Here is a 26,384-nt window from a genome sequence, read left to right as displayed (position 1 = left end):
CAATATGGAACCGGTGCGCGTTTTCTCTTGGCCGCTGGGTGGCCGCTGGAGACACACGTGGTTTTGGTCCAGAGTAAAAGCAGAGGGACTGAGCTGAGCTGAGCGAGAAGCTTCCAGAGCAGCAGCATGTCTCTGTACCGCAACTCCGCCTGGTTCCTGAAGGGAGTGACCGAGTTCACCAGGTATGTAGGATGCTTTAATCTGTCCTCCAGTCTGACTGATGTAGTGAGTCTGTGACCTGCTGCTGAGCATCCCTCCCTGTGGGTGCGCCTGCAGGAACAATCTAGTCGAAATCATGTTGCTGCAAGTGATGCATCTTAAGTTCATTAAATAAAAAAACTTAGTATGATAGAAAATGTAAAAGGTGAAAACTTTATAGGCATATGTCCAGTAATAAACGGTATTATTTTCTGCTGGTGCCTTTTATTTGAATGTTATTGTAGTTATGATAGTGAATATAATAAATGTGACATTAATATTTTATAGTCACTTTTGTGTGTTTGGAAAATGGAAATTTATATACTGTCTTTTTTTTTTTAATTTAAAATATTAAGTAAAACCTGTGCTTTAGAATTGTATATATTTCATGATATACTTTTAAACTCTACACTAATTTTCTATTCATTTTAAACGTGAAAGTTACAGTTACCAGTATTGCAAAAGTTACAATAACATAATCTGGAAATAATCTGTTACAAGTAAAAGTCTCAAAAAGGTACTTGGATAAAAGTAGACATGTAAAAAAAATAAAAATAAAAATACCAAAAGGAAAAGTTAGAATTTAAAGTAGGAATCAACCTTGCTGGTTTTATGAAATACTGGAGCATCCAGAGTACAGAACAGAAAATAAAAACACCTCAATAATGAGATCCATCTACGATGAACATTATCATCTGCAGGTGTAATATCTGAATTAATCACAGTATGTGCGTACAAGGCCTGGTTCTGCACTGTTGTTGCATGCACAGTTGAAGGAGGAGCTGATTATTTGCTCCTCGCACCCTGTTGATTGCTTTCTAGAGGGTTTTCTTCAACAAGCTTTAATCGTTACTGCATTACTGAAAAGAATATCACTGATTTGTGAATTTAGCATAGTTAAGAATGTAAGTAAGATTATAAGTCAGTGGCTCTAAATTCTTTAGATCTGATCTATCACAAGTTGCCTTTCCTCATCACTGCACAGCATGCCAAGTTGTCTGAAGTGGTGCTTTTGTGATTGTTTCCCTTTCTCCCCTTTGTTCTATGTTATCTTTTTTCCCGGAGAGCTGCCTGAAAACCCGCTCTGACCCTGCACTAATAGCTCTCTGCATGACACCATGGAACAGAGCGGGCATTTAGCCTCAGTAATACCCCCCTCCCTGTACCCTTTACCCCCCCTCCCCTTCAGCCACCCTCAACAATGGCATCCAGGACAATGGGGGTATTGGAAGTCCTTGGTGCTACACACACACCAATCGTGTTGTCACCATCAGTAGTCTCACCCCAACCCACTTCTCATCTGAGATGATGCCAGGCACTATCTCCCTTATTGTATGTGTACAGTGAAGCTGTGAAGTAAAATACAGTAAGCAAGCTGACCTCAAATCCAGACCTGAACTCACACACACATAACCATGAACTGAACATAGAAGGCAGACACACAGAGGAGATGCATGGTAGCTGTATACATGAGATCATCGGGCAGCTGATATAGATATAATGCTGTAAATGATCATGCTTTTCAGGAATGCATTCCTGGCCGCGTCCAAACAGTTTGTGGAGAAGGACCTGGAGGTGTCTGTGGCCGGGCGCTCCTTCTTGATAACAGGAGCCAACAGTGGCATTGGGAAAGCAACTGCGATGGCCATCGCTAAGAGAGGTACCGCTCCTGACAGCAGATCAACTCATGTGTGAGAACAAAGATGTGACTTGTGTTGAGCATATGTATTGTGATAAATAACTAATATTAGTAGCAGGAGTTGTACAGTAACATGACAATTTCCCCAGAGAACAATATTTTTCTTCATTTATATAGCAGTGACAGAAACATGGTTACATGCTTTATTTAATCTACTTTTCCTAATGAAATAAAGCTAAATAGAAAGAAAAGAATGAATATAAATATATGGGGGAATAGAATGAACACATAAACTGTTTGTTCAGTGCAAACTGTATGTGCAGGTATATTTAAAGCAATTACCAAGGTTACATACACATCCAAAAATATTATATATATATTCTCTTTTTGTTACAGGTGGAACGGTGCACATGGTGTGTAGGAACAAAGACAAGGCAGAGGAGGCGAGAGCTGATATAGTCAAGGAGACAGGAAATAAAGTACATCATAACTCAATGCTCAAAACAAGCGGGCAGACAAATTTCAAATTGTCTCTGGTTTCCCAAACAAGACTTTATTTATTATTCTAATTGACTTATGTCATTACAGGAGGTCTATGTCCACATCCTCGACCTGTCTGAGACCAAGAAGGTCTGGGAGTTTGCTGAGGCCTTCAAGAGGAAGTACAAGGCTCTCAATGTCCTGGTGAGTGACATAAGTTACCTTTTATTCACGTTTTCATATTCATTGTTAATGGGCACCTACTGCATTTTTCTTCTTCTTTTGTGGTACATTGTTTCAATATAAGTAAGGAATCACGTTCTGTAATGTGTGCAGATCAATAACGCAGGCTCCATCATGAGTCAGAGGGATGTGAACGTGGAGGGGCTTGAGAAGAGCTTCGCCGTTAATGTGCTTGGTGAGTCACAGATCAGGGGGGAGGTAAGAGGCAAACAGTAAAAAAAAAAAAGATAAAACAATAGTTGTGACAAGTGTTTCCTGTCCTTGTGTGTTGCCTAGGGGTTTACATCCTCACCAAGAGTCTCATTCCCTTGCTGGAGAAAAGTGCAGATCCCAGAGTGGTGAGTCAATGAGAAATTATGAAGGAATAAAATATCAATGATTTAAGCTGCACTGCACTGGGGAACTTTATCTATAATTTTAAGGAACATTTAATTGGTTTGGGATTGTGGGTCGAGAGATTTTTGTGCTTCAGATATATTGATGGTAAAAGATTTGTAGGATCGTGCTGCAAGAGCAAAGAGAAATATAATTTCTAATAGTGTGGACCATATTTGATTTGAATATAAAATGCTACTTAAGCTGTCAGTTAAATGGAGGAAAAAGTTTAAAGATGAAGTAACACAGAAGTTGTAAATGTAAAGTATATGTATCTAAGTTGTACTTAGCTCCTTCTCCAGCCCCTCACCTCTGTTCCTATTCTTCTACGTTTAGATCACTGTGTCATCAGGAGGAATGTTGGTGCAGAAGCTGAGGATAGGAAACCTGCAGTCTGACAGAGGGCGCTACGACGGCACCATGGTCTACGCCCAGCACAAAGTAAGACCTGGACCTGGTCCTGCTGTTTAGTGTTAACACACAGCAAAGATTTATTTATTATCAAAAATGTAATATCAGATATATCAGATATTTTCAGTTGACAATGATTTTAGAATTATTTATTTGGAACCTTCATTAATTAAATACTAAAATATTTTGATGACCTTTGTTATAAATGACTACACAAGTCTCACATACCTCAACTAAGTGATGTCAATTCTGTACAAAATTCCACAAACATGACATGAAAGTCAATTGGTCAAATTTAAACTGACAAAGATAAAACTAAAAACAGATGCAACATGTTCAAGAACAGAACATGTTCACCACTTATCATGTCTCTCTTATCACACATCTGTTCATGTCCGTGTGTGTGTGTGTGTGTGTGTGTGTGTGTGTGTGTGTGTGCTTCAGAGGCAGCAGGTGGTGATGACTGAGCAGTTGGCAAAGACTCACACGAACATCCACTTCTCCGTCATGCATCCTGGCTGGGTGGACACTCCAGGTAACAAAGCAGCATTCAAAATGCACTTCTACATCTTTTTGATCAAATCAAAACAACTATTATAAAGAACCCTAAAACTAACAGAAGTGTTGTCCTGTCCTCTGTCCATCTGTCCCAGCCGTGGCCAACGCCATGCCAGACTTCCATCGCTCTATGAAGGACAGTCTGCGGACCCCGGAGCAGGGGGCTGACACCGTGGTGTGGTTGGCTGTCTCTGAAGCTGCAGCTAAAAACCCCAGTGGACGCTTCTATCAAGGTACATCAAAAACAAATATCTTCAACGTCATGTTCATTAGGCTGTTTATATATTGGGGAGACAACACTGGAAAAACAAAAAAATGTGTAGGAACAGGAGGTCGAGAGGACTGCTGGCTGAATTATGTGTTTGTCAGTGGTGGGTGTGTGAGTGTGACCGTTTGGCCTTTGTCCATTGCAGCTGGAGTGGGCTGCTTTTGGTGCCAGATACCGCCCGAGAGTACAGTGCTTCTATGAGCACAGTCGCAAACAAATGCACTTACACACACAACCATGCACAACGACCCCAGTGGCCTTGAAGAGGGAGGCTGAAGCGTAATAGGAAAAGCAGGCTTCCGTGGACACACACACATATAATGCATTAATCTGTTTAATAAGATGTAACGTAGCATGAGGCCGTTATGTTCCCTAATGTTTTATTATTTAAAGTTGGTTGATCTATGTTGCTGCTTATTTTAATATTAAACCGATACGACAGCGATGTAGAAGGGAAAAGCTTCAGATGATATCGGATTTAGTTGAAGACATCACGTCTGTTTGGATTGTGTGGCAGGATAAGCCTCCGACATATCTGAGGCGTCTTCTTAAATACCATGCAAGACGTCTGATTGGCTTTTGCTTTATCTCATGTTGACACTTGCAAAGCCAAACAGCTGCAGGTGCCAAAATCACAACAGCTGTCAACACGGCCAAAATTACTATCAGCATGAAGCCCTGACACATTTTAATTTTGACATTCCCACGAAAGCTAAAAACAAAACTAGGATTCAATATAGTAAATAAATATACATACAGATAAAAACAAACTAAAAAGTATTTTTGGAAATGCTGTTGTTGTTCTGATAACCACATTAACTGGGCTTCATTATTTTCCTCAGTTGTTTGTTTGTCAAAAAACAAACAAACATTTACACTTGTAACTTTGGATCACAGCCATGCCCTTGTTTTTTTTTCTATTGCCACTGTATGTGTTAGATGTTTCATACGACCCACAGGCAAAAAAAAAAAAATCTCCACATTAATGTGTGTTTGTGCACAGACCGAAAGATGGTATCCACCCACCTGCCTCTGGCTTGGACCCACAGCTCTCCTCTGGAGGAGCAGAAGTTAGTGTCTCTGCTGGACGACTTGGCCAAGACATTCCAACCACACTGAGGCAGCAGGGAACTGGGCACCAGTTTACCCATCAACACCGACATCAAGACTGGGCTCAGCATTTCATCTCTCTTTTGAAAATACATGCCAGTAGAGGGAGAGGAAATAGATCTGGATCCATTCTGGAGTATTAACACCGCCTGTGGCTTAAATTTGGAAAACCTCAGCCTTATAATGCCAGATTAAAGAAGTAAAGCTTCTTAACAAGTTTTATGAGAACACATTTTCTTATTCACAAGCTTAACTTTAAATGGACTAAACATTTTATTTTACGTGTGTTTGATAGTGGTGTTACTTTTAAATGAATTTCCAAATGATCTACATCTTGATGACAGAGAGAACAACACACACACGCACACACACACACACACCTCAGTCTGTTACTGTGACTTTATGAAAGTAGTCAATCAGATGGGAATCTGATGTGACCAGAGTCACTGACACCTTATTTATTCACAGACCAGCTATGAGTTCAAGTCTCGTACTCGATGACTTACAAATGTGCCACGTAATGTGTGTTTAACACTCTGTGAGTAACTCATTTAAATGCTTTATTGTACAGTACAGACTGAACTCAGCCGATGGATAAAAAGTTCTCTCTACACACAGCAGCATCACATGTTCAATAAAAATCCATGTATACATCTGCACAGCTCTAAAAGGCTTTTATTGGCTGTAACTTTGGCTTAAGTTTATACTGTAAATGCCTGCTTAAATAAAAAAAAAAAAAACTGGTTCTGTTGTGTCTCATTGTGCAGCTCAAAAAACAAAACAGTCAAATAAACATATCAGAATATCTTTATTAAGCGTTGATTCTTTTCTCTCTGTGTCCTGGTTTGGAGACACAGAGAGTAGTCAGAACTGTAATGTCAACAAAAGCATTTAAAAAATACTATTAATATTAATTATTTTGAGATATACATTAACAACACCATGTTGGAACAGCAAGTGTCTTTACAGGCAGTTTGAAAAGAAACAAAATACACAGAAACTGAGATTATGGGCCATGATGAGGAAAATGAGTCTGCTTTTAAGTGCTGATGTGGCCTCGCTTGATCAACTAAAGATGGCAAAACTAAAAACGCTCCTATAATTGCTCCATTTAGTGAAAAAAAAAGAGAGAAATAAACCCCTGACAACATGACAAAATCAAGTCTTCTATTTCATCAGGTGTTTCAGCAAACAGCAAATCACATGTTCAACCACTTTACCACGTAGTGTGGAGTTCAACCTCCAGACACAGAATGACTTATCATCATATGCAGTCGGATTCAAGGACACCATAAGAAGTCATGACTGAAGGACGTGCTGATGTCCGGTGAACTAAAACAGGAGAGTATTGGCTGCTGATTGTACTGTAGCATTGTTGATAACCCTGTAGATCCCTGATGATGCTTTATGAAACTAGTTTTTATGACACTTGGGTTTGGACAGATTTTGCTCATGAATTTGCTGAAAACTGATGAACTGAAAATATCAGCGAACCAGCTGAAGATGTCTATTTCTAATATGCCATTTCAAAGCTACAAAGCTTTTTAACTTGAGCCTGCAAACTATTTTTTTTTTTTTTTTAAACTGGAGCAGCAGGCAGCTGAATTCTGATAATGCCACTATAGGTGACCTGACCTGCAACAAACTTTTTAGCTAGTGAACTGGACAGTCCTAGAGTGAGTAGATACCAACACACAGCTTAAGAACCAGTGAAAACCAGACTTAAGTCAATCAAATTGCCAGAGATAAAACTCTAAATCAATGCTAATGTCTGTAATGCTGGATTTGTTACCACATTCACCACTACAACTTGTTTAGACCCTGTTCTGCTACACCAACAAAAAACAATTATTGCAGCTTTAATACCTTGCACATTTTACGTGCTTGCCTTAAAGCTGCACTAATAAATTATTATTTATTAGTGAAAATGTGATTTTTTATACTGGCAAAAATCAAGTTTTTAAGACAACTGTTAAAAAGACAATTACTGTAAAACATTGGCTACTGACAAAGTGAATCAGTATCCAGTTTCAGTCTAACCCCACGTATGATGACGGAGTAACGTCTCGATGAGGATCGATAGCAATTGTATGACAACCACTGCCAACACTCGTCTCCACGTCACTGAGTTTGCATGTGTTTCATTAGAGTGTTTAATGTCTTCTAGTTTGTTAATACAAGAAAAATAAGATTACTAGATGGGCACAAAAAAAAGAGATTAACAGTGATAATTGATAAATACTTTACTACAAATATAAATATACACTACATGATCAAAAACCTGGAATGTGACTACATTTTAAATCTGGAATTACAACAATATAATGGTCTTTTTTCCCCCACTTAAAATAAGGCAAGCATTAGTCTAACTTTATAAGATATTAGCCACTATGTACAGGGAAGCTACATCAAATCCAGCTGTTATCTCTTCCAAATCTGAACGTATAAAATGTTTAGTTTAGTTCAACGACAAAACCACAAGCTGTGCAATTCCAGGCGTTATGTGACATCCTTAATACACTAATGCGTGGACAAAGGAGACCTCCGAACATAAAAAAAAAAAAAAAACAGGATGAAAGGGAGTGCAAAAAGACATCTAGAGAGTAGTGAGGTGAGTGCATTAGTGAATGAGCATAAATGAACAGTCGTAAGCACCGACAAACCATTAAAAAGGCTTTGTGAGTGTGTCCTTCTCTCTTTAAGGCTTTCGAAGGAACACAAGCAGCCCTGATCTGACAGCTCGCAATTCAGCCAAGTACAATTCAACATGCAAGAATTTAGTGCTACATTTCGTTTAGAGTACCTATCCAGTACCTAAGTGCCTTTCTGGTGGGTGGAAATCCAATTTTGCACTGAGAAAACCTGTAAAATTGATATATTCTTTTTAATTAGAGATGAAAAGGATTTCTTGTGAGGCATGAGAGTCTTGGGTTTACACCATCTGTGCTCTGCTGCCGAGCTACTTTTAGAATTGCGTTTAATTGTGAAATTAAGAGCTGAACTGATCACACTAATCAGGACTTGAGCGGTAATTCCTCTGGTTCACCTCAGGATGGCTGCGACAGGATATCTGATGGTGTCGCTGTCAGTGCTTGTTACTGTAGCAACATTTTACGATTAACGATCCTACAGCTGGGATCATAAGGTGGAGGCTGAAAGAGGCTGTAATATCGATTTTCTTGCCATGCTTGAGTAATTACACGTGACATAATTACCCCGACCCCCCACCCCTTCTCCCCCCGGCCCTGTGACTACCTACTGAACCACCTGAGAGTGATTTAAGGCCAACTGGTGAAAGAGAAACAAACTGAAAAAGAGAGGGAAAAATACAGAAAAGAGCTTATCACTTTTACAGCGAGAGTCGTTTCAAGCAGCCGTCAACTATACATATGACGCAAAGGTTATAAACAGTTTGTTTTTTGTTTTTTTTTATGTTACAGTAATGAATTAATATGCAGTTAGTGGGCCACAATAACAAGGAAGAAAATCTGGTGTATGTTTTTACAACGGCAGGACAGGCAAGTCGATTTGATGAAACCAAATGTTACAGTGCAAGGGTGATAAAAAATGACTTTTGTCAAAAAAGAAATAATCAGAAATAATGTAAACACTAATATCAGTACCACTCGTCCTCCCAAAGGAGAAACCATTAGTGTACATGCACACATATGCACACACGCTCACTCTCTCCATTGTGCTTAGGGTTCCGTTTAGGATCGCAGCAGAAAGTCAAAGTCACACACACTTTGATACAGGAGTGACGGTTAGTGAAATTAAAGTATAGGAGCAAAGGAAGGTGCAAGGACTCGCGCACACACTCGCGCGCACACTCGCGCACACACTCGCGCGCACACTCGCGCACACACTCGCGCACACACTCGCGCACACACTCGCGCACACACTCGCGCACACACTCGCGCACACACTCGCGCACACACACACATTTACAAGGAGCAGGCCTGGTTGTAGCTGAAGATCTCAGGCAGGATGCGGAGATGTACTGTACAGAGGGGTTTCCATGACACTGGAAGAATGAGTGAACAGTGTAGTCATCGGGGCCAATCAGCGCGGAGAGAAGCCTGTTGCTAAGCTACAGCCAACCACCTGCGTCATATCCCAGATCTATGGAGACAAATAGCCAATAACAGGGACTGAGGAGGGCTCATGCAAGGCTGCATTATGGATTCTGAATTACTGTTGTTATTGTATGTATATTAGGTCAGCAATAACAATAAATGTTATTAATTCATTTTTGAATATATTATTTCATTATTTGATCAATTAAAAGGTCAGAAAATAGTCAGAAAATAATTCTTTAGATTAAGTAAGATTATATTAAATTGAGGTATAAGACAACATGCAGACACTAAGATTTCACACTAAAACTCTCAATATAGCATATATCATCTTAGACAAAACAAGTTCTGATTTCATCTGTTTTCGTTTGAATTTCGCTTCAAACCTCTGTGTTTGTCACAGCCTGAACACATGCATGAATTATCTGGTATCAAAGAACTGTTGTTGACCTTAACAATGCGATCGCTTCCACAAGTGACCATCAGGCCTCTGGATGGATCCATGTCCATGTGGGCGATGTTGTGCTTCCCCTCGTGGAACGTGGCCAGTGGTGTTCGACTGCACCACACACACACACACACACAATGAAAGCATTTTATCAGAGCTGCATTCAGTTCCGATAACAAGGTTATGATGTGGAGCAAAAGTGATGCAAGATTCCAGTCAGTGAGAAACATTTAGAAAAGTATTTTACTCACTCTTCTTCCTTTATGGTATCAAAGCAGGCATCACAAACTCGCACAGGAAACTCAAAGCCCATGACTGGAAATGTGGAGCGTTTGGAGCTACATTTTCCACACACAGCCTTGCCACACTTCCTGCAATGGTGCTGTGAATACACACCCAAACATTAACATAACTAATGACCTGAGGGAATGAAAACTACTAAGCACAATGATCAGACCCTCTTACCTGTCTAAGCCCCAATGTCTTTGTGTCCCACATCTGTTTGATGTTCCAGAAGAAAGGCTGCTCGCACTTCTGACACGAGTCGCTATCTAACCACTGAGGAGCCTGCACACACATTTCAAGGCTGATATTAAACATGCAGAAACGCAAAGATGTAGCATACTAAAATAACTGCTGCGACAATCATCTTTCCCCATGCAATGATTACTGAGAAAGTGGTAGCTACTGAATGTTACCTAGGCCATTACACTGTATTAACTAGATACTAATATACCAGAATTTGCTTATACACAGAAAGTAATCAGCGTGTAAATTTAACCATATTGAGAGAAAGTAATTTATAATCAAATTTGAAGGTTTATACTGTTACAACCCATAATAGTGATGTAACACTTATAATACAAACCTCTTCTCTCTGTGTGTCCATGTTCCACACTGCGATGCCTCCGTCAGCTGAGCACGACACCAGCTGCCTCGTCAACTGAAGGTAACGCAGGGCCTGAACACGTTCGCTGATGGAGAACAGAACGAATGAAAAGGGAGAAGAATTTAAGGTATTACAATCAAAACATACCTAACATTGACTTACACTTGTCAGACACTATTTCAGAGTGTTAGCAGGAAGTGGTCTTTTTAAAGCTGCTGTATTAAATTATTATTTAACAATGGCTGAAAATACTATTTGTAATATGAATGGGGACTGCAAGTGTTGATTTACAGAGAGTGATCACCCATCTTTTCAGTTCATCTTGCATCTATCTATGAAGATAAAGAAGTAAAGATTAAAAACAAAGTCAGTGCCTGAGGATATATTTTAATGACGCCACTGAGACTTGTCTTTGACAAGACAGTGTGGAGATGTCACAGAGACAGACACTGTACAGAAGTGTGAGTTTTCTATGAAACCCATGGCCTAAGAGCAAGCCATTTCATTAGAAGCCATTTTCTGTGAATTTGTTTATAAGCATCCCCCTGACACACACAGGAGGAGTTAAACTGACTCTGTGCATATATGAAACGCTGAAGAACTTACTGGTGTCCTTGCAGCAATAGCGTCCGTCCTTTCCGGCCCCCAATGTCCCACATAATGACGCTATGGTCTGACGCCCCTGAAAACAGCAGCCTCTGGACGGGGTCCCACCACAGAGCTCCTACACTCCCTGGGGGTGGGGGAGACAAAAGAATACTTGTCACAAGTGCTATTTTATGCTGCAAGGGCTTGTTGAAGACAGTTTTCTGGTCTGGACTGTTGGCTCCACCTGCTGCATGCTGGAAGAACTACAGGGGCAACAATAAAAGTTTACTTTCATTTGGAGATGTGAGAGGTGGACAGCAAAACAACACTACGTTTACTCCTTACTCTTAAAATAATATAAAATATACTGTAAAACCTAATAAAAAACATATAAAACCGAACAAACGTAAAGAATTTGTTGTGGGGGGACAGGACTTATGGCTCAAACAGCATAAAGTAGCAGAGTTTGTACAATTTTGCCCATTTCACCTGTATATTCTCGTGTGTGTGTGTGTGTGTGTGTTTGTGTGTGTATATAACAGCTGGTAAATTGCATAATTATATGACAAAGTTATGAGTGTGTGAAGCAGGAGGTACAACAGGAATGACTAATACCTGGAGAACAAAGAGAGACGCTAACTAGTAAGTAAGAAACTCATTGTTTGGCATCTTTCTAGTTAGTTTACTTAAACTGAAGCAGACAAAATAGACAAAAGTAGACCCAGGTATATGATGTCCCAAAAATAAAAAGCTATCTGTGTCTGTCACAGGTATAAAGGAACAAATATCACATGACAGTGGCTCTCAGTATTATATAAACATTAAGAATGTGAAAAACTTTTGAGCAACAACGATTAAAAATAGAAAATACATTGGCGTATGTCACTGTTTTTCGTGAAGATCTAAAGGTTGCTGCTATTGGTGACCAAAGCAACATCCTGCTCTGGTCTTGAGCCTTGGCCTTAATTCACCAGGGATCTGTAGTATTCAGCTGATGAACCTCACGACACTGACCATCTGCCCATTCTTCTGAGGTCAGAACATAATACACAGACTAAACACTCGCTTTTTTCCCCCCTGACTATGTCCAAAAACAGCACACAGCTATTTTGTTGTAGAGTACAGAGCAAATGATTCAACTGGATTCCTTACTGCCCCTTCAGGAAGAAGTGATATTTATCATCAGGGAAGTTCTTATGTTCACTCAAGTCTGCTTATCTAGTCACACCTGACAACCCTAGGATAAAAAGCAAGATGTGCAAATATTTTATTGCACACACACCCTATGAATTGGTCTTCACAAGGTAATTGAAAGACATAAGAAATGGCTGAGGTGAAAGGATGTGGCTTTCTTCCTTCATTTCCTGTATTTTAAAAGCTAAAGGAAACACTAATATCTGTCACATGTGTTAACATGTCTAACCTTTAAGCATAATGCTTAAAGGCTGTGGTAAAAATATGCATTCTGAGTAGCAGAGATATTATCTGCTCAGATGAGTCATCCCTCGGTTTTCAGCAAGCTCATGAGATCATTTGCAATAAATGCCCAAAGAACAACGCGTTGAAGTGTTTATCTCACACACTGAAGCGTCTTAGAGGCTTGTTTTTGTTGTGGGATACATCCTTCTTGGCACATCTAAAACAGAACAGTTGCCAATTCTGAACTAAAATGGTAAGTAATGGGAATTTCTAGAGAAGCGAGTGAGACGACATTTTCCATCACCATCATCCAAAACTGTCAGGAAGTTAGAACAGAATTGTTAGTGGAGTCATTGCTCACTCAGGAAGGAAATCAGACTTTACCAAAAGCTTCCGTGGAGGTGTTTTATGCGATCTTGTGGCCAAATGCTCTCTTCCACATAATGTATTATGTCTTTATGCTCTATTCAACATAAACAACATAACATAATACTAGTTCTTCCTTTATGTTGGCTCTTAGAGGAAAATATCGGTGCTTTTTCTTGTTAAAGCCAAATATTTACCATCCGCTTTCCCCCTGCCAGTTATTTCTCAAAGCATGGAGACATTTTAACTTTTGTAATCTCATGCCCGATCTCTATTAAATGTTCTTCAAATTCATTGCTTCACCTGCCATAAAGTACCTATGCTTTTTTAATGCTTTTCTATAATTATCATTGTGGTTGTAAAACAGCCCTTCATGCTCATACTAACTTCCATGGTATCCAACGACAGCCCACATTTGAGTTTGACCAAGATAAATGGTGCATTTATGTGTCGTCATGGAGATAAACAAAGTTACTGCTACTTCCAAATAATTTTCATGGACTATGCTTCACAAATCATGGAATCTATGGCACGGTTTTACAATATTCATGTCTCATACATATTTGCATTCCCTATTGAGTTCTGATGTCTTACTCCACACAATTTAAAATCATATCATTAAATCCAAATGCAAAATGAAGTAACTTGTTTCACTATGATGAATTGGCCGTTTCAGCAAGTTTCAAGACTCTGCGAGCTGCTTTCGATAGCATGCTAAAATGAACTGAAACTAGTGGGCCCCTGGAAGGTAGGAAAACATTCATTTACCAAAAAAAAAATATATAGAGCATGGAGTTGGAAAAGGTTTTCAATAATTATAAAGTTGTAAGCACCTACAATTTTCTGGGCTGACCAATACAGCTAAACTCAAAAAGAATTTTCCATCATATTTGATCCAATATTGGCATCAATTGGTCTTTCACAATGAATCATCTATTATTTATAGGGGTACACCTGCTATTTTGCTATCATAGCTCTGCTTATATGAGGAAGTATGCAAGGCAACAGTGCTGGTAGCTCACATACGCTATGAGAAAGCAGCAGTTGTGTTGATGATAAATGTTATTGTGCGACTGCTGAAAGCAATGATACTGTAATATTTTACCTATATGTTATCTCACCTATTTGTGTGATTGCTTGTTGTCCAGTAATTACCTTTTGAATATGTCTGGGCGGGATCTTAGGCATTTCAATGGCATAACTCCATTTAACAATTGAAAAACTTTTCACGCTTAAATTTTCCACTAGTACAAGATGCAAGGAGCTATGAGAGTTTGCTTTCAGCAATCACACGTATTTTCTTTAGGAAAAGTTTATTATGGGTTTCTTTTTTTGTGTATACAGTGTGTGTCTTTACCTTCATGACCCTTCAGTGTAGTGATGGTGGAATATGTCTGCTTTTCCAATTTCAGCAGCGTGATCTGCCCTGAGTAATCACCAACAAAGGCGTGCTGTGTCTCATGATCGTATCTGAGTATAAAGTCAGGGATTCAACAGACAAGTTGTTACAAAACACCTAATAAAGAGAAACGTCTATGTACTTTTACACACAGTCAAGAAAATTAAGGATACTGTAAGCAGGAGGCCCACGCATTGAAGTAGTGTCTCCCAAGCATGCTGCCACTCTGGGTGCACATCCAGCTAACACTCTTGTCGTGGCCAGTACTCACCACCCACTCACTCTCCAAGGAGAACACCATATCTGACACACGGTTCTGGTGGGCTGCAAAGAACAAACACACACACTTTTTTAAGAAGACAGGTCATGTTAGATAAACAATCCAAGACAAATTTGCCCTTTCATGTGCTGATCTTCTTAGTGTCCAGTAATCCAGGCTAAGACAGACGAATCCCTTCTAAAGATTTCTACTCGTCTTAAAGGCCCATTTTGTGATTGCCTTTAGTGTGCAGACTTTTATTGTTAACTGTCTATAGATCTGTGCAAATAAACTTGTGTCAAAAAGATGATGCAAATGCCAAAACACAGCAGATGCTCTCGTGCCATTTACTTGAAGCAATGAGAACATTCTTTGTACTTGTGTCCTCTTGTGTTTAACTGTGTCACAACCAAACTGTGGCCATGGATCCAGCCTTGGACAAATAAACTCTGATCATCTTTCTCTCTTCTCCTGTGCCATTGTCCCCATTTCCCCAGCGTATCTATTTAGTATGAGACTGTTTGAAGATGTGTGTTTGAGCACATTGGACAAAAAGGTGTGTGTGTGTGTGTGTGCATGAATCCATCATGAACATGTTCACATAATAATGCACACTTTTATAAGTAATTAATATGAACTACAGAGAGGACAACTTCTATCCAAAATACTTTTTATCTATCTGTCCTATCAATTTGTAACTATACTGAGCATACAGCCATTTTTGAGTGGTCACTTCCCTTGTTGGCAGCTCTGAGCGAAGTACCTGCCAGAAGGCAAATGGCACCTTTAACCCTTGATTGTATTAAAGTGTGCAGACACACCCTAATGTCTTTGACCTGATTGTGAGTCATGTTTTTTTGCTAGTAAAGCTCTGCTCTGTTTGTTGCACTTGTTCGCAACAAGTGGTAGAAAGTTTAGTATTAGTGAGGTCACTGATGCTTTCAGCTATGCTAGTCATAAAACAGTATAGCAGTCCCCGTAAACTGTGCTGGGATACATAGTGGCTAAATCTGTTAGCAGACACACAGAGCTCATAATCACTCTACAGCTCTGTGTATATAAACAGAACTGTAATATAAAGCCTTTTTTATTCAAGGCAAAGCAAGTTAATGAGCAGAGTTGAGTGTAGATTCATTGATAGCTTAACTACTTCCTTGTACTCATTTACAACATGAAGTAATCCTTAAACTCCTAAAGTGTTTCACAACAGTAAAAACACTGAGCTGCACAGTTGATACATTTGTCAATGATTCTATAACATTATAAATATGGTTTAGAAGTTGTCAGGGTAACGACAATATAAAATGAGACAATAAAGTTGTGTCAGCTGTTTCATGAACTGCTATAATGTGTATAATGTGTCCTGGTCTCACATTCTCACCTGGATATGTTTTCACATGGTTCATCTTGTTGAAATCTTCAGAGATGAGAAACTCCTAGAAGGCAAGTAAATACAAAAATCAAATATCTCTTTGCATGAGACCAAATATTGGAATTGTGGCCTATTTCAACCCTGATATTCAGGTTTTGCTACAGCATCCCTGCAGCAAGCACATGAGGCCATTTCTTTAAAGGTTGCTTCACTCACCACTACAGCTCCATTGTCCTGGCCTATGAAGATGCGTCTACTGTCATGGTGGTATGACATGCAAGAGCAAGGAGCTATAAGACAAATAAGCAGGAATTTGCCTTAAGCAGATAAATAACTGAGAGAAATTTGTATTATATAGCTGTAGTGGAAAAAGTATTTCTTCCTAATATGTGTGGACAGAAGCAATGCAGTGTTACTTACAAGAGACAGTGTGGTAGATGCTTGGCCAGTACTGACCGCTGTCTCTCTTCAGCCACACTCGGATCGTTCTGGGAGAAAATGTCCAAACATCACATTTACAGAACTCTCCTATGTCATGTGTTACTTAAATGAATCAATCAAAGGTCAGTGTGTACTCACTTTTATGTTATAAGAGTGATTTTTTTATACAGAATCTAAACTTTAATTTCCGATTTTTTACCACTACTAGACAAGTTGACTTAAATAGACTAATTAAAAAAGTCCACTTGGGAATGTTGAATGAAAAATATTTATACAAGAGTGCCCACATTGAAGACTAAGCTTAATCCTCATCTGGGAAACCAGCCCTAATTCTCCTCATACACAAAGCTTGATTGTGTTCACAAAGCAGCATTGAGAGGTGTAGGATAACAAATTTACTAATAATGTGCTTAAATTGCAGCTTGTGAGAAATTATTCTTGGCACGTCACACTGTCAGTATTATCCAAGTGGCCCACAAGATTAGTAAAAATTGCAGTTGATACCACATTACAGAAGTAATGATTCAATGCTGAACCATGTCTTTTACCAATTTCTAGTACTTAGTTCTATACACAATGACCACGTTCTGCTATTTATTTAATAATTAGCATTTAAAATTGTATTTTTATTTAATAAATATACCAGTATAGGCAACAACTTTTTGACTCCACTATAAAAAATAACACAATTGGATAACAAGATCACATGCATGAGTGTTAATTCTTAAAAACCACATTTAGTTTTCAGTTCAAGTGCATTGAAACATTCTGTGTAAGCATTAAGGTTTAAGGTTATGCTTCTATTTCTGTATAATGTCTGCAAAGTCACTGCATAAACAGTTTCAAATGCTGTATCAAGAGCAATTTCATCAACTCAAAAGTTAAACTGCTGCACCATTTCCCCACAACTTCCCTTTTGAAAGACAAGTGGCTTTAGTGTATGATGGGAACTGCATCACATTTCTTCACAGTGTTTAAGTTCCTTTATCTTTGAATAGGGATGTTGCTTCTTCAGACTTGTAACCCAGCATTGCAGCCCCAATGGTACCCAGTGATCATCCCTTCACAGGTGGGATAATCTGGCCACAGTGAGGTCAGGTAAAAAGCTGTCCCACCTCCCTTCAGGTGTAACATATGGCATAAATGTTATGCAATCATGAGAACTACAATATTTTTATTATAACCAAGTTGTCTCGACGTGATGTTAATGGGGCATCACCATTTCAACAAGTATTAACTCATGTGCTGCTAGCTTAGCATCATAAAGCAAATTGTAAATAAGACGGACGTAGAGTTACAACTTTAGGTTCCATGTGTTATTAAAAAGAAATTAATAAAATTACACAGGTGTGCAGCTTGGAGAGATTCACTAAGAGTTGCTGCAACGGATAAATCTTTGCAGATTACGAAAAAGCATCGGATTGTAGCGAGTATGTGATGTTTATTGACAGTTAGCAGTAGCTTCGTGTATATCTAGCTAGCATGTTAATATAGCCGAACGCATTTTAATACTATGAGTCAGCTGTTACACCAAAACATGAGCTGTAAAGCCCAACACTGGATAATTAAAGCCAAATGTTACATTCCCGTTTAATATTACGGTGGCTCGTTGGCGAATATTTTGTGGAAAGGACTCATTCTCTGTTCATTTCTACCCCCCTCCACACCCTCCTGGGTTGAACTTGGTTCCATATGGAATAACACAACTTAAACATGACTCACAATGCGAAAAAAGTTGCTTTTACTTGTCCATCCTGAACCAATGCACCAATAAATATGAGTGCAGTTACCAGCAAATAGACGGGGCCCGCTAGCTACTGCTATGGTTAGCCTGGTCAGCAAACCCACCTGTCCTCGCTGACCGTGATCACTCCATCCTCTTTAGGTATTAAAACGGCGGCATTGACGGCGTCTGAGTGGCCCTCGATCTTGTTCAGAAGAACCGGTCTGGAGGTCTGGGGCCTCGAATGGATCTCCGCAGCCATAGTTTTTAAGGAGGCAGCGGTGTTTTCCTACGGATGATTTTCCTCCTCAGTCGCCACTGAAGCAGGATCAGCTGACACCCGGAGCCGCGGCCAGGATTACCGTAATGACGGCAACAGCACGACCAATGAATTCAGCATGGACGGGGGGGACATGAGCAAGAATTCATTTTAACTCCAAATCATATTATTAACAAAAATAACACAATTAGATAACAAGAGGGCACGTGGTTAAATAGGTTTTTGCAATGTATCTCATACATGACGTAATCGAATATCCTAGGTTAAAGTGCAAATTCATACTGCGCCTTTTATCCAGTGAACTTAGAACTGGGTAATCACATTTCTCCAAAATGAAATAAAAACAACCAATTCAAGAAATGATAATTATATATTTCAAAATGCTCAACTGTAATTAAACATTTGCAATTCTAGATGTCAGTTCTATTTTTCAAAATAAAAAGTTAAAGCTACCAGTCCAGTTCCAGTTGTGTAATTTCATTCTCTAGAGCAGATATATAGAGATTTTAGCAAGTCAGAACTGGAATTTCAAATTCAAGCTGTAGACAATTTAACTGCTCCACTAATTTAATATACTACAACAATCCTGAAGAAAAATGAACCTGTCCTATCTGGCTATGAAAAAGGGACAAGCACTGGTAAACAGGCACTGCCCCATGTTAAAACTGAAGTTACATTACTACTGTTACTTACTTACTAATATAACAGGAAAGGCATGAGGCAAAAATCATTGGTGTTATAAACATGTGTTTTTATTTTATCAAATATGAAGCAAGTATGATAACAAAACCTCCTCCCTGAGGGGGAAAACAATTGTCTGAAGCTGAGTGCAAGTTGTATAATATGGTACGTGCATTACGACAACCAAGGAGTAAAACCTTATCTGACTGGAGTGATTTGTGGTGGAGAACGTTTAAACTGAAAAAGTGGTATTATAGATTTATCCTACTCCAGATTTGAGAAAATACACAATATTCAATTATTAAAAAAAATATCATAAATTCCAAAAAGTATACAAAAATTAAAACAGCTGCTAGTCTGCAAAACATTTAAAAAAAAAGCATGTTATGCATTTCAAAAAATGAGTAACATAAAAAGCAATATTTAAAACAAAATCATGTGTCCACATTTTACATAAATCTACAGCAAAGTCCACGTGTTTTTGTTTGTACATGTAAGTTCATGCATGGCAGTGTTTGTGCATTTCCTCTGCTGGCCTATGATGTCTGGGCTCAAGGCTGGTTGATCTGGCCCATAAAGAGAATGGTACCTGCAGACAGAGGCAAGAAGAACTCATCACAAACACTGCTGCTGTCACTGAGTCTAATACTGGTGATAAGTTGTCATATACAGTATCTACAGGTGAAACATTTATGTTAGAAATCCTTAATCTATCTCTAAAGGTCTGTTAGGTCAGATGGAAAAAAAAGATTATACCTGTTGTGTTATGTCTGATGAGGAAGAGGAAAGGTCTGTCCACCATAATCCACGGTGGAGAGGAGCGGGCCAGCAAAATGGCAGCTAAACAGACAGAAGCAAACATGTTATAAAAACATTAACATCACAGGTTACTGTAGAATCAGCGCATTAAGAACATTATTATGTTATAATTGTTATATGGAGCTGTACATACAGCTTTGTGACTTAAAGGCTTACTGAACAAAAACCTACTGGTGGCAGCTGTTGCTTTTGTTCCATCTTCATTGACCTCAATTTTAGCTTTCTGGAGTGCCTTGGATACATGCACAGACTCCAAACCTGAGAAAACACTGACTGTTAATGCTTTATTATTCAACCAGTAAACCAACATGACAATGGGAATGGTGGTACTTACTTTGAGTACATTTTTAGTGTCATACTATTCTTGTAATCATTGCCCACTCATGATAAATCTGTAAAGTCTCTGTGGTTCACCCACACAAGTGTTTTTTTACTTATTTAACTTGACAACAGCTCTTCTCAGGACTTTCTGGGTCTATACAGACCTTCTCTCATCCTGTCTGTTGTTCCAACTGTCAGCAACAATGTCATTATTATTATACTTGAATGTCGAGCTTGGCAATTATTGCATATAAAATGTATATGAAATCACTCACAAAGCTTAACATCCCTTTTGCCACAGGAAGAGCACAGATGAGAGCCAAATTGTACTGAAAAATTGGAACAATCCTGTAGTTGTGCTTGTTTTTTCACAGAACTTCCACACCTCTATTATGGTTTTCATGGAAGAACTACAGGAAAAAGCTATAAAGAACTTTTTGCCCCCGACTGGTTCATAGACACTGGCTTATAACAAACAAAGGTGTGTGCACATAGGGTTATAGGGTCAAAAAGGTAACTTATTAATTAGACCGATTTGGTGATGTCATAATGTTTTACGGCTCCACGATGAGTAATAAAACTGAAGCGGCTACCAGTCAGACAGTCACACAGCACTAATTGAATCTTATGTGAATTCTCACTGGTGTTTGGGCATGAGTCGAGACTGAAATTGCACCTGCTAAATGATTACAAAACAAATAAAACATTGGGAAAGAAGAGCTGTGTTGTACTGTAATTTTACCAGGAGACATATACATATAAGAGGAGCTAATGTCACTTTACATGAACTCTATTAAATATTTCCTGTGTTATACTGATGACTAATTATTGAGTTAAAGAATAAAAGCATTGAATGATTATTAAATTACAGCAAATAACAGCACTTAAGGAAAGAAAATCTATTTAACAGACTGTTCCTAGAGTAATCCCACAATCTTCTTTGCGAATTACACCACATGATGGCACTAGAACACCTTATTCACAGTCACATTATTCCATCTCTCAGTGAGAAGATGAAGTTGAGAAATTCAAGAGCAGTGATTCAGTTTTTCACATTGCACTGTAAACCATGATTCATACTTCTTACTGGTTCTTAGCTGTAAACAGCGATCAATCATTTCCTATTATTATCCTATCACTGTGACACTTTTGGTTTTGAACTGACTGTACTTTCACTCACCGAGGTAACTGAAGTCAGCTTTGTCCGGACTGAACATGTCCGTTATTCCCAGGGCTGAAAGGGGGGCTTTCAAATCTACCTCTGCTTCAGCAGCGAACCTGCAGACATAAGCACAAACATGCACCAACAGTGTGAATCTTTGTCACATTAAGTTAAAGAAGTTTTATAATGTTGTATGTGTCCCTTACTTAGGGATGACCAGGTTGATTTTCCTCATGCGCAGCAGTTTGGGCCAGTTCCGCACTGTGGCTGTGTTGATGTGTGGGATAAAACTCGACAGACTACTGTCCTCTTCAGTGGGAAGAACAATCAGCATGCTGATGCCATTACCTTGATATGGGAGCTCAATCACCTTATATTTCTGTCCCTCGGGTGTGGCGTCGACGCCTGGCAGACGAGGGAAGGTTAGGTGTTAGTCATTTCATAGGTATAGATGAGAGCAATAATGAAACTTGAGTCATGCATCATCAGTCACTGATATGGAGATATGAGCAACCTATTTTTCCTCATGATACAAGAAGACTGGAATAATATTAAACACTTTCTCAGTTATACTTTTGGTATAAGTCAATTTACTTAGGCAATCTACAACCCATCTCTGTTAACATGTGTTAATAAACAACTAAGGATTTTTTTTTATTTCCTGTCTAATTTTCCACTTTGCTAGGAGTTTCTGTTGAAAACTTTGTGTTGTCCTATCGTTGATGAATATTTTCTGTCTCTCTGACTATCTCTCACTGCTCAGTATTTTTATTTAGTCTACACACACAAGGAGCAGATAATGCATCATTTCCTGAGTGCAAAGACAGTTCACAATATAAAATGCAAAAACACTGTCTGGAGAGATCCTGTTTTATATCACATGGTAAGGGCGAGAAGTAAAACAGACTATGACACAAACATCACAGATTAGGGCTTTTTATTTACACAGGGATGCTGTTGTTGGACCTCTACAGGGCCTTCCAAGATTGATTAGAAATAATTTCTCTTCATTCAAATGTTATTATTATTGTTTCAAGTCTGAAATAGCATTGAGTGAGTGGATTCTTCTTTTTTTTTTTTAAATAACACATTCCCATTTACTTCAGACAGTTTTAAAATAGGAATGACAAATAAAGAACCATTTAGTTATTGACCAAAGAAAGTCACAACAGCACTATAAGCATCTATTTAGCCATGCCTACAGTTTTTTTTTCTGATTTATAGGACTATTAAACTAAATCAAAGCACTTGTGTTATGAAGTCATAAGACCAACTAATTCCATTATATTCGAATAGAGCTGTGTGAAACCACAACCAGATGATTTAGGGCTGTTACAAACTGTTCTCTTAAAAACTTAAGTTGGGTAATTCAAGGACGGGAATTCAAGCATCGACTTGCTGTATCAAGATGAAAACAACTGAAGGATAGAGAAGAATGAAACAAGCATCTGTGCCTCACAGATGAACACAGCTGAGGTCACTTTAACTGTATGAGAATCTTCCTACAACACTCACCATACTAACACCGCTGCGATAACTCACCTAATTATAGACGACTGACTCGTATCTCATGTCATTTCACACTAAGGCTGCATTTCCTTATGACTCAACACAAGCTAACCTATAATTCATAAACTTTCAATGGGTGGGCATGCATCTTAGAACAAAGCAAATTAAAACATTTAATCAATAAATCCACAATATTTTAATTTGAGAGTATTGAGAGGAATAGCAGCTCTGGATACGTCTATTTGTTGCTATGTGCTACTTAATTACTTACTTAACAAGCAGTATTTACTTAAGGAAACAAAATGTTGAGCTAACTGTATCCTGTGGGTTTTGTGGCCAAGTGCTAGCTATCAAATTAGGATGTAAACAATAAATATAAACATACATAAAAGAAGAAGACATACTCTATTATTTTATGGCAACAGAAATGTTTTAGTTCCCATGAAAACATTAACTTACTTTTTGGCACTCATTCTATACCAGCATATGGAAAACCAGTGGTCTAGTATCTACTGTAACAAATCTGTAACATGCTTTGTCAACACATACACCTACAACCTAGCCACAAATCTGGCATGTCTAAAATAAAAAATAAGAATGGCAACTCATCCCTTCTCATTTCTCCTTAGGATTCTTTCCATGATCCACTTAGAATCTAATACTGCAGGTATATACAATACATCCAACTTATTTTTAATGTCACTTGGTGGTAAATTATGATTAAGACCACCTTGGTATCTGCATCTATTTGAATCTATAACTTTGGATATATTCAAGAGTCAGTCAAATCAGTAATAGTGATATTAATATATAGCATAATATAATATAATAGCAAAGTGGAACACTAATAGTGAACAAGAACTCATAATAATAACTACTCCAATGGTTAGTACACACATCCCCACTTACATATGTTGAAGACAGATAGCTGGGACATCATTGGTACCATAAGCGTTTGCCCGTCAGCTGTAGTAAAGGGTCTTGGCTTAGTGTTCTCAGGCAGGAAGCGGGACATCCATAACCCTTTGAAGTAGATTGAGTTGACAGCAACTAGACGGGTCAGAGCCGAGTCCAGCATGTCAGGCTTGATCAAGCTAGAGATGTGACCTGGATAAAATGAGGGCATTATTCAATCAGCAAGGTTTGATCAAAGACACCATCTCTTTTTTATTATCTTTAGCACAGATAGGAAAGTAATAATGCAGCATCATCTAAAGGATACACCAAACCAATCAACAGAAAACTGGCCATTGCTGTTTCAACACAATGTGAGCTAAACTTGTGGGTAAGCATATAGAGTACACCTGTGTCTTGTCTTTATCCAAGGCTTTTGTATAATAATTTTATATTGTGTATTTAGCTAATATGTACATGCATGACTCCTACCTTTGGTCTTATTGCTGACCCATTCATTGATTTCATTGGCTGCCTTCTTGGGGTTGCTGAAGTCCAAATTTCTGGTCTGACATTCAAAATTTTTTTTGGTCTGGCTTACAAAGCCTGGCTGTAGAGAGAAGCCCTCCTGAGTGAACAAGCCATTGGCAATCAGCACAGCATCCTTGTTGGACTTAGCTGTCAAAGTTTTGTGCAGTTTCCTCAACATCTTGTAAGGTCCTGTGCAGAACAAATACACTTTAAATTAATTCTCAATCATTTGCTGGAGCTTGTGGAGACCTAGTCAGTACATTATATTAACAGTATAAGGTTTGTCAGCAGAAACTGTCCTTACCATTTTTCTTGTAACGCAGAGCACTGATAATCTGCTTCCGTGTTTCTCCATGGGCTCCACTTAGCAGCATGCCTAGGACAGAAGCTACTCCGTGGGGAGAAAACACCACATTTTCCAGAGGCTTAGAGCGAACTACTTGCTGAAACACCTGTATGCCAACATCTGAGCCCCGTTCGCCATAGGAGGAAGTCTGAGACAGCACAGCCCTATGTCCGCACAAAGTCAGCAGGGCGTACAGGCACAAGATATGCTTCATTATGGACTACACAGCACCTAAAAAGAATCAGAGAATAGAATACCATAACATTTAGTGTAAGCCAGGGCTGTCTCTTTATCTATGTAATTGTACTGTTTACCTCTGAGCCTCAACACTTTCCCTGAACTAAAGATTTCTAAAAAAAAAAAAACACACCTACAACCAATGGCGTTTCTTAAAATTACTCATCACGCTCATTCCCATGCACCTTTGCTTGTCCTTTGGCAGCAGCACCTCTTCTCTAGTGCTGCAGGGTCTGACTAACTCTGAGTCACTCTGTCTAAATATTACATTGCTCCTAAAAACAGTCTCCTGAAACTACTCTCTCCTTAATATATTAAATATATATAGACTATTTTAGGACACTGATTCAGTCAATAAAACACTCACTCAAGCTGAGAGAATGCAGCTACGATATAAAACCAGAATACAGGCTGGCTTGTTTATATAGTCTTAAATGTGTGCTTTAATGCACGTGGACTTGCTTTCATATGCTTTCTTTGTTTTGAAAGTGTAAACTGTGTATAAGTGTATGGGACTGGTGACTGCAAAAGGGCTCCCTTCTTTTCAGAAGATGCCTCAATGCAGTTTGTTTTTATGGCAAACAAAACTCAGGTCTTAAAGTTGTATGAAACCTGAGCATATTATAAAAACTGAACTTCAAAATAATAGAAGTGTCTTTCAATTTGCTTTGGGAGGATTGATAGATTTGTCAAGGACAGCTGCAACCTTTGATTTTTTATTTGCACTTTCACAGACACTTTCTCCATCTTGACTTGCCTAACTTTGCATGCGACTCATACATCACCAGCTCCAGCTCAGACCAGCTGGATGAACTCAGACATACTCATACAGCTGACTGTCCAAGAAAGCGCACTTTTATTATCATATATTGTGTTTTATAAAGTTATTTAAGGCGTCAAATAAAACCTAACTTTAGTTACAACTTCATTTTATTATGGGGGAAGGTTAGTTGCTGCCCGTCACAGCGACATTTGTTTAGTCTGTTGAAGAATATGGTTCAAAAGACGACAGACCTACCTGACACAAGGGGAAGTTACTTCGATATAACGTTAACCCGCAGATGAAATTCAAATAGTCCACTTTCCCCTGTCGTCCAGCAGCCAAAGATAAAATAAACAGAGCAAATGAAATGAAAACAGCTTGCGGGAATGAAAGAGATCCAACAACTGAGTCAACAGTGGTTCCGGACACGACTTTATTGGACTGAACTCCGCCCTCTCGCTTATAGACAGACGAGCGTGAAGGTACGGCTTCCGGTATACTTTCAAAATAAAAACCAAATGCAACGCTAAGACCAACACTATTATTGGAAAAACACGCAAGTGCACACATATGTTATTG

General features: G+C 38.8%; 3 protein-coding genes across 3 annotated transcripts; 1 reads left to right on the top strand and 2 right to left on the bottom strand.

The window, feature by feature from the left end:
* The first annotated feature begins 91 nt into the window (after window positions 1-91).
* LOC113171307 (DHRS-12_like_SDR_c-like domain-containing protein) lies at window positions 92-7,852 on the top strand. The gene is made up of 10 exons (XM_026373600.1): window positions 92-182; window positions 1,725-1,858; window positions 2,234-2,316; window positions 2,426-2,521; window positions 2,654-2,735; window positions 2,837-2,898; window positions 3,272-3,376; window positions 3,791-3,881; window positions 4,000-4,137; window positions 5,176-7,852. Exons 1-10 carry the CDS (start codon window positions 127-129, stop codon window positions 5,289-5,291), a joined length of 963 nt encoding a protein of 320 aa, XP_026229385.1. The 5' UTR covers window positions 92-126; the 3' UTR covers window positions 5,292-7,852.
* Window positions 6,072-18,925, bottom strand: wdfy1 (WD repeat and FYVE domain containing 1). The gene is made up of 12 exons (XM_026373588.1): window positions 18,388-18,925; window positions 16,519-16,586; window positions 16,315-16,388; window positions 16,108-16,162; window positions 14,641-14,791; window positions 14,426-14,538; window positions 11,302-11,428; window positions 10,675-10,780; window positions 10,272-10,373; window positions 10,058-10,188; window positions 9,809-9,917; window positions 6,072-9,404 (listed from the first exon to the last, which is right to left on the bottom strand). The coding sequence occupies exons 1-12, from the start codon at window positions 18,522-18,524 to the stop codon at window positions 9,345-9,347; spliced, it is 1,233 nt and encodes a 410-aa protein (XP_026229373.1). The 5' UTR covers window positions 18,525-18,925; the 3' UTR covers window positions 6,072-9,344.
* A 346-nt stretch (window positions 18,926-19,271) lies between these two features.
* On the bottom strand, window positions 19,272-26,254 carry serpine2 (serpin peptidase inhibitor, clade E (nexin, plasminogen activator inhibitor type 1), member 2). Its single transcript, XM_026369653.1, has 9 exons — window positions 26,061-26,254; window positions 24,764-25,036; window positions 24,421-24,648; window positions 23,944-24,141; window positions 21,732-21,930; window positions 21,544-21,641; window positions 20,214-20,300; window positions 19,980-20,063; window positions 19,272-19,812 (listed from the first exon to the last, which is right to left on the bottom strand). Exons 2-9 carry the CDS (start codon window positions 25,017-25,019, stop codon window positions 19,775-19,777), a joined length of 1,188 nt encoding a protein of 395 aa, XP_026225438.1. The 5' UTR covers window positions 25,020-25,036; window positions 26,061-26,254; the 3' UTR covers window positions 19,272-19,774.
* Between the last annotated feature and the right edge of the window lie 130 nt (window positions 26,255-26,384).

Source organism: Anabas testudineus, chromosome 13 (assembly GCF_900324465.2).
Source record: "Anabas testudineus chromosome 13, fAnaTes1.2, whole genome shotgun sequence".
NCBI lineage: Eukaryota > Metazoa > Chordata > Actinopteri > Anabantiformes > Anabantidae > Anabas > Anabas testudineus.
This window is presented reverse-complemented; position numbering and strand designations above follow the sequence as displayed.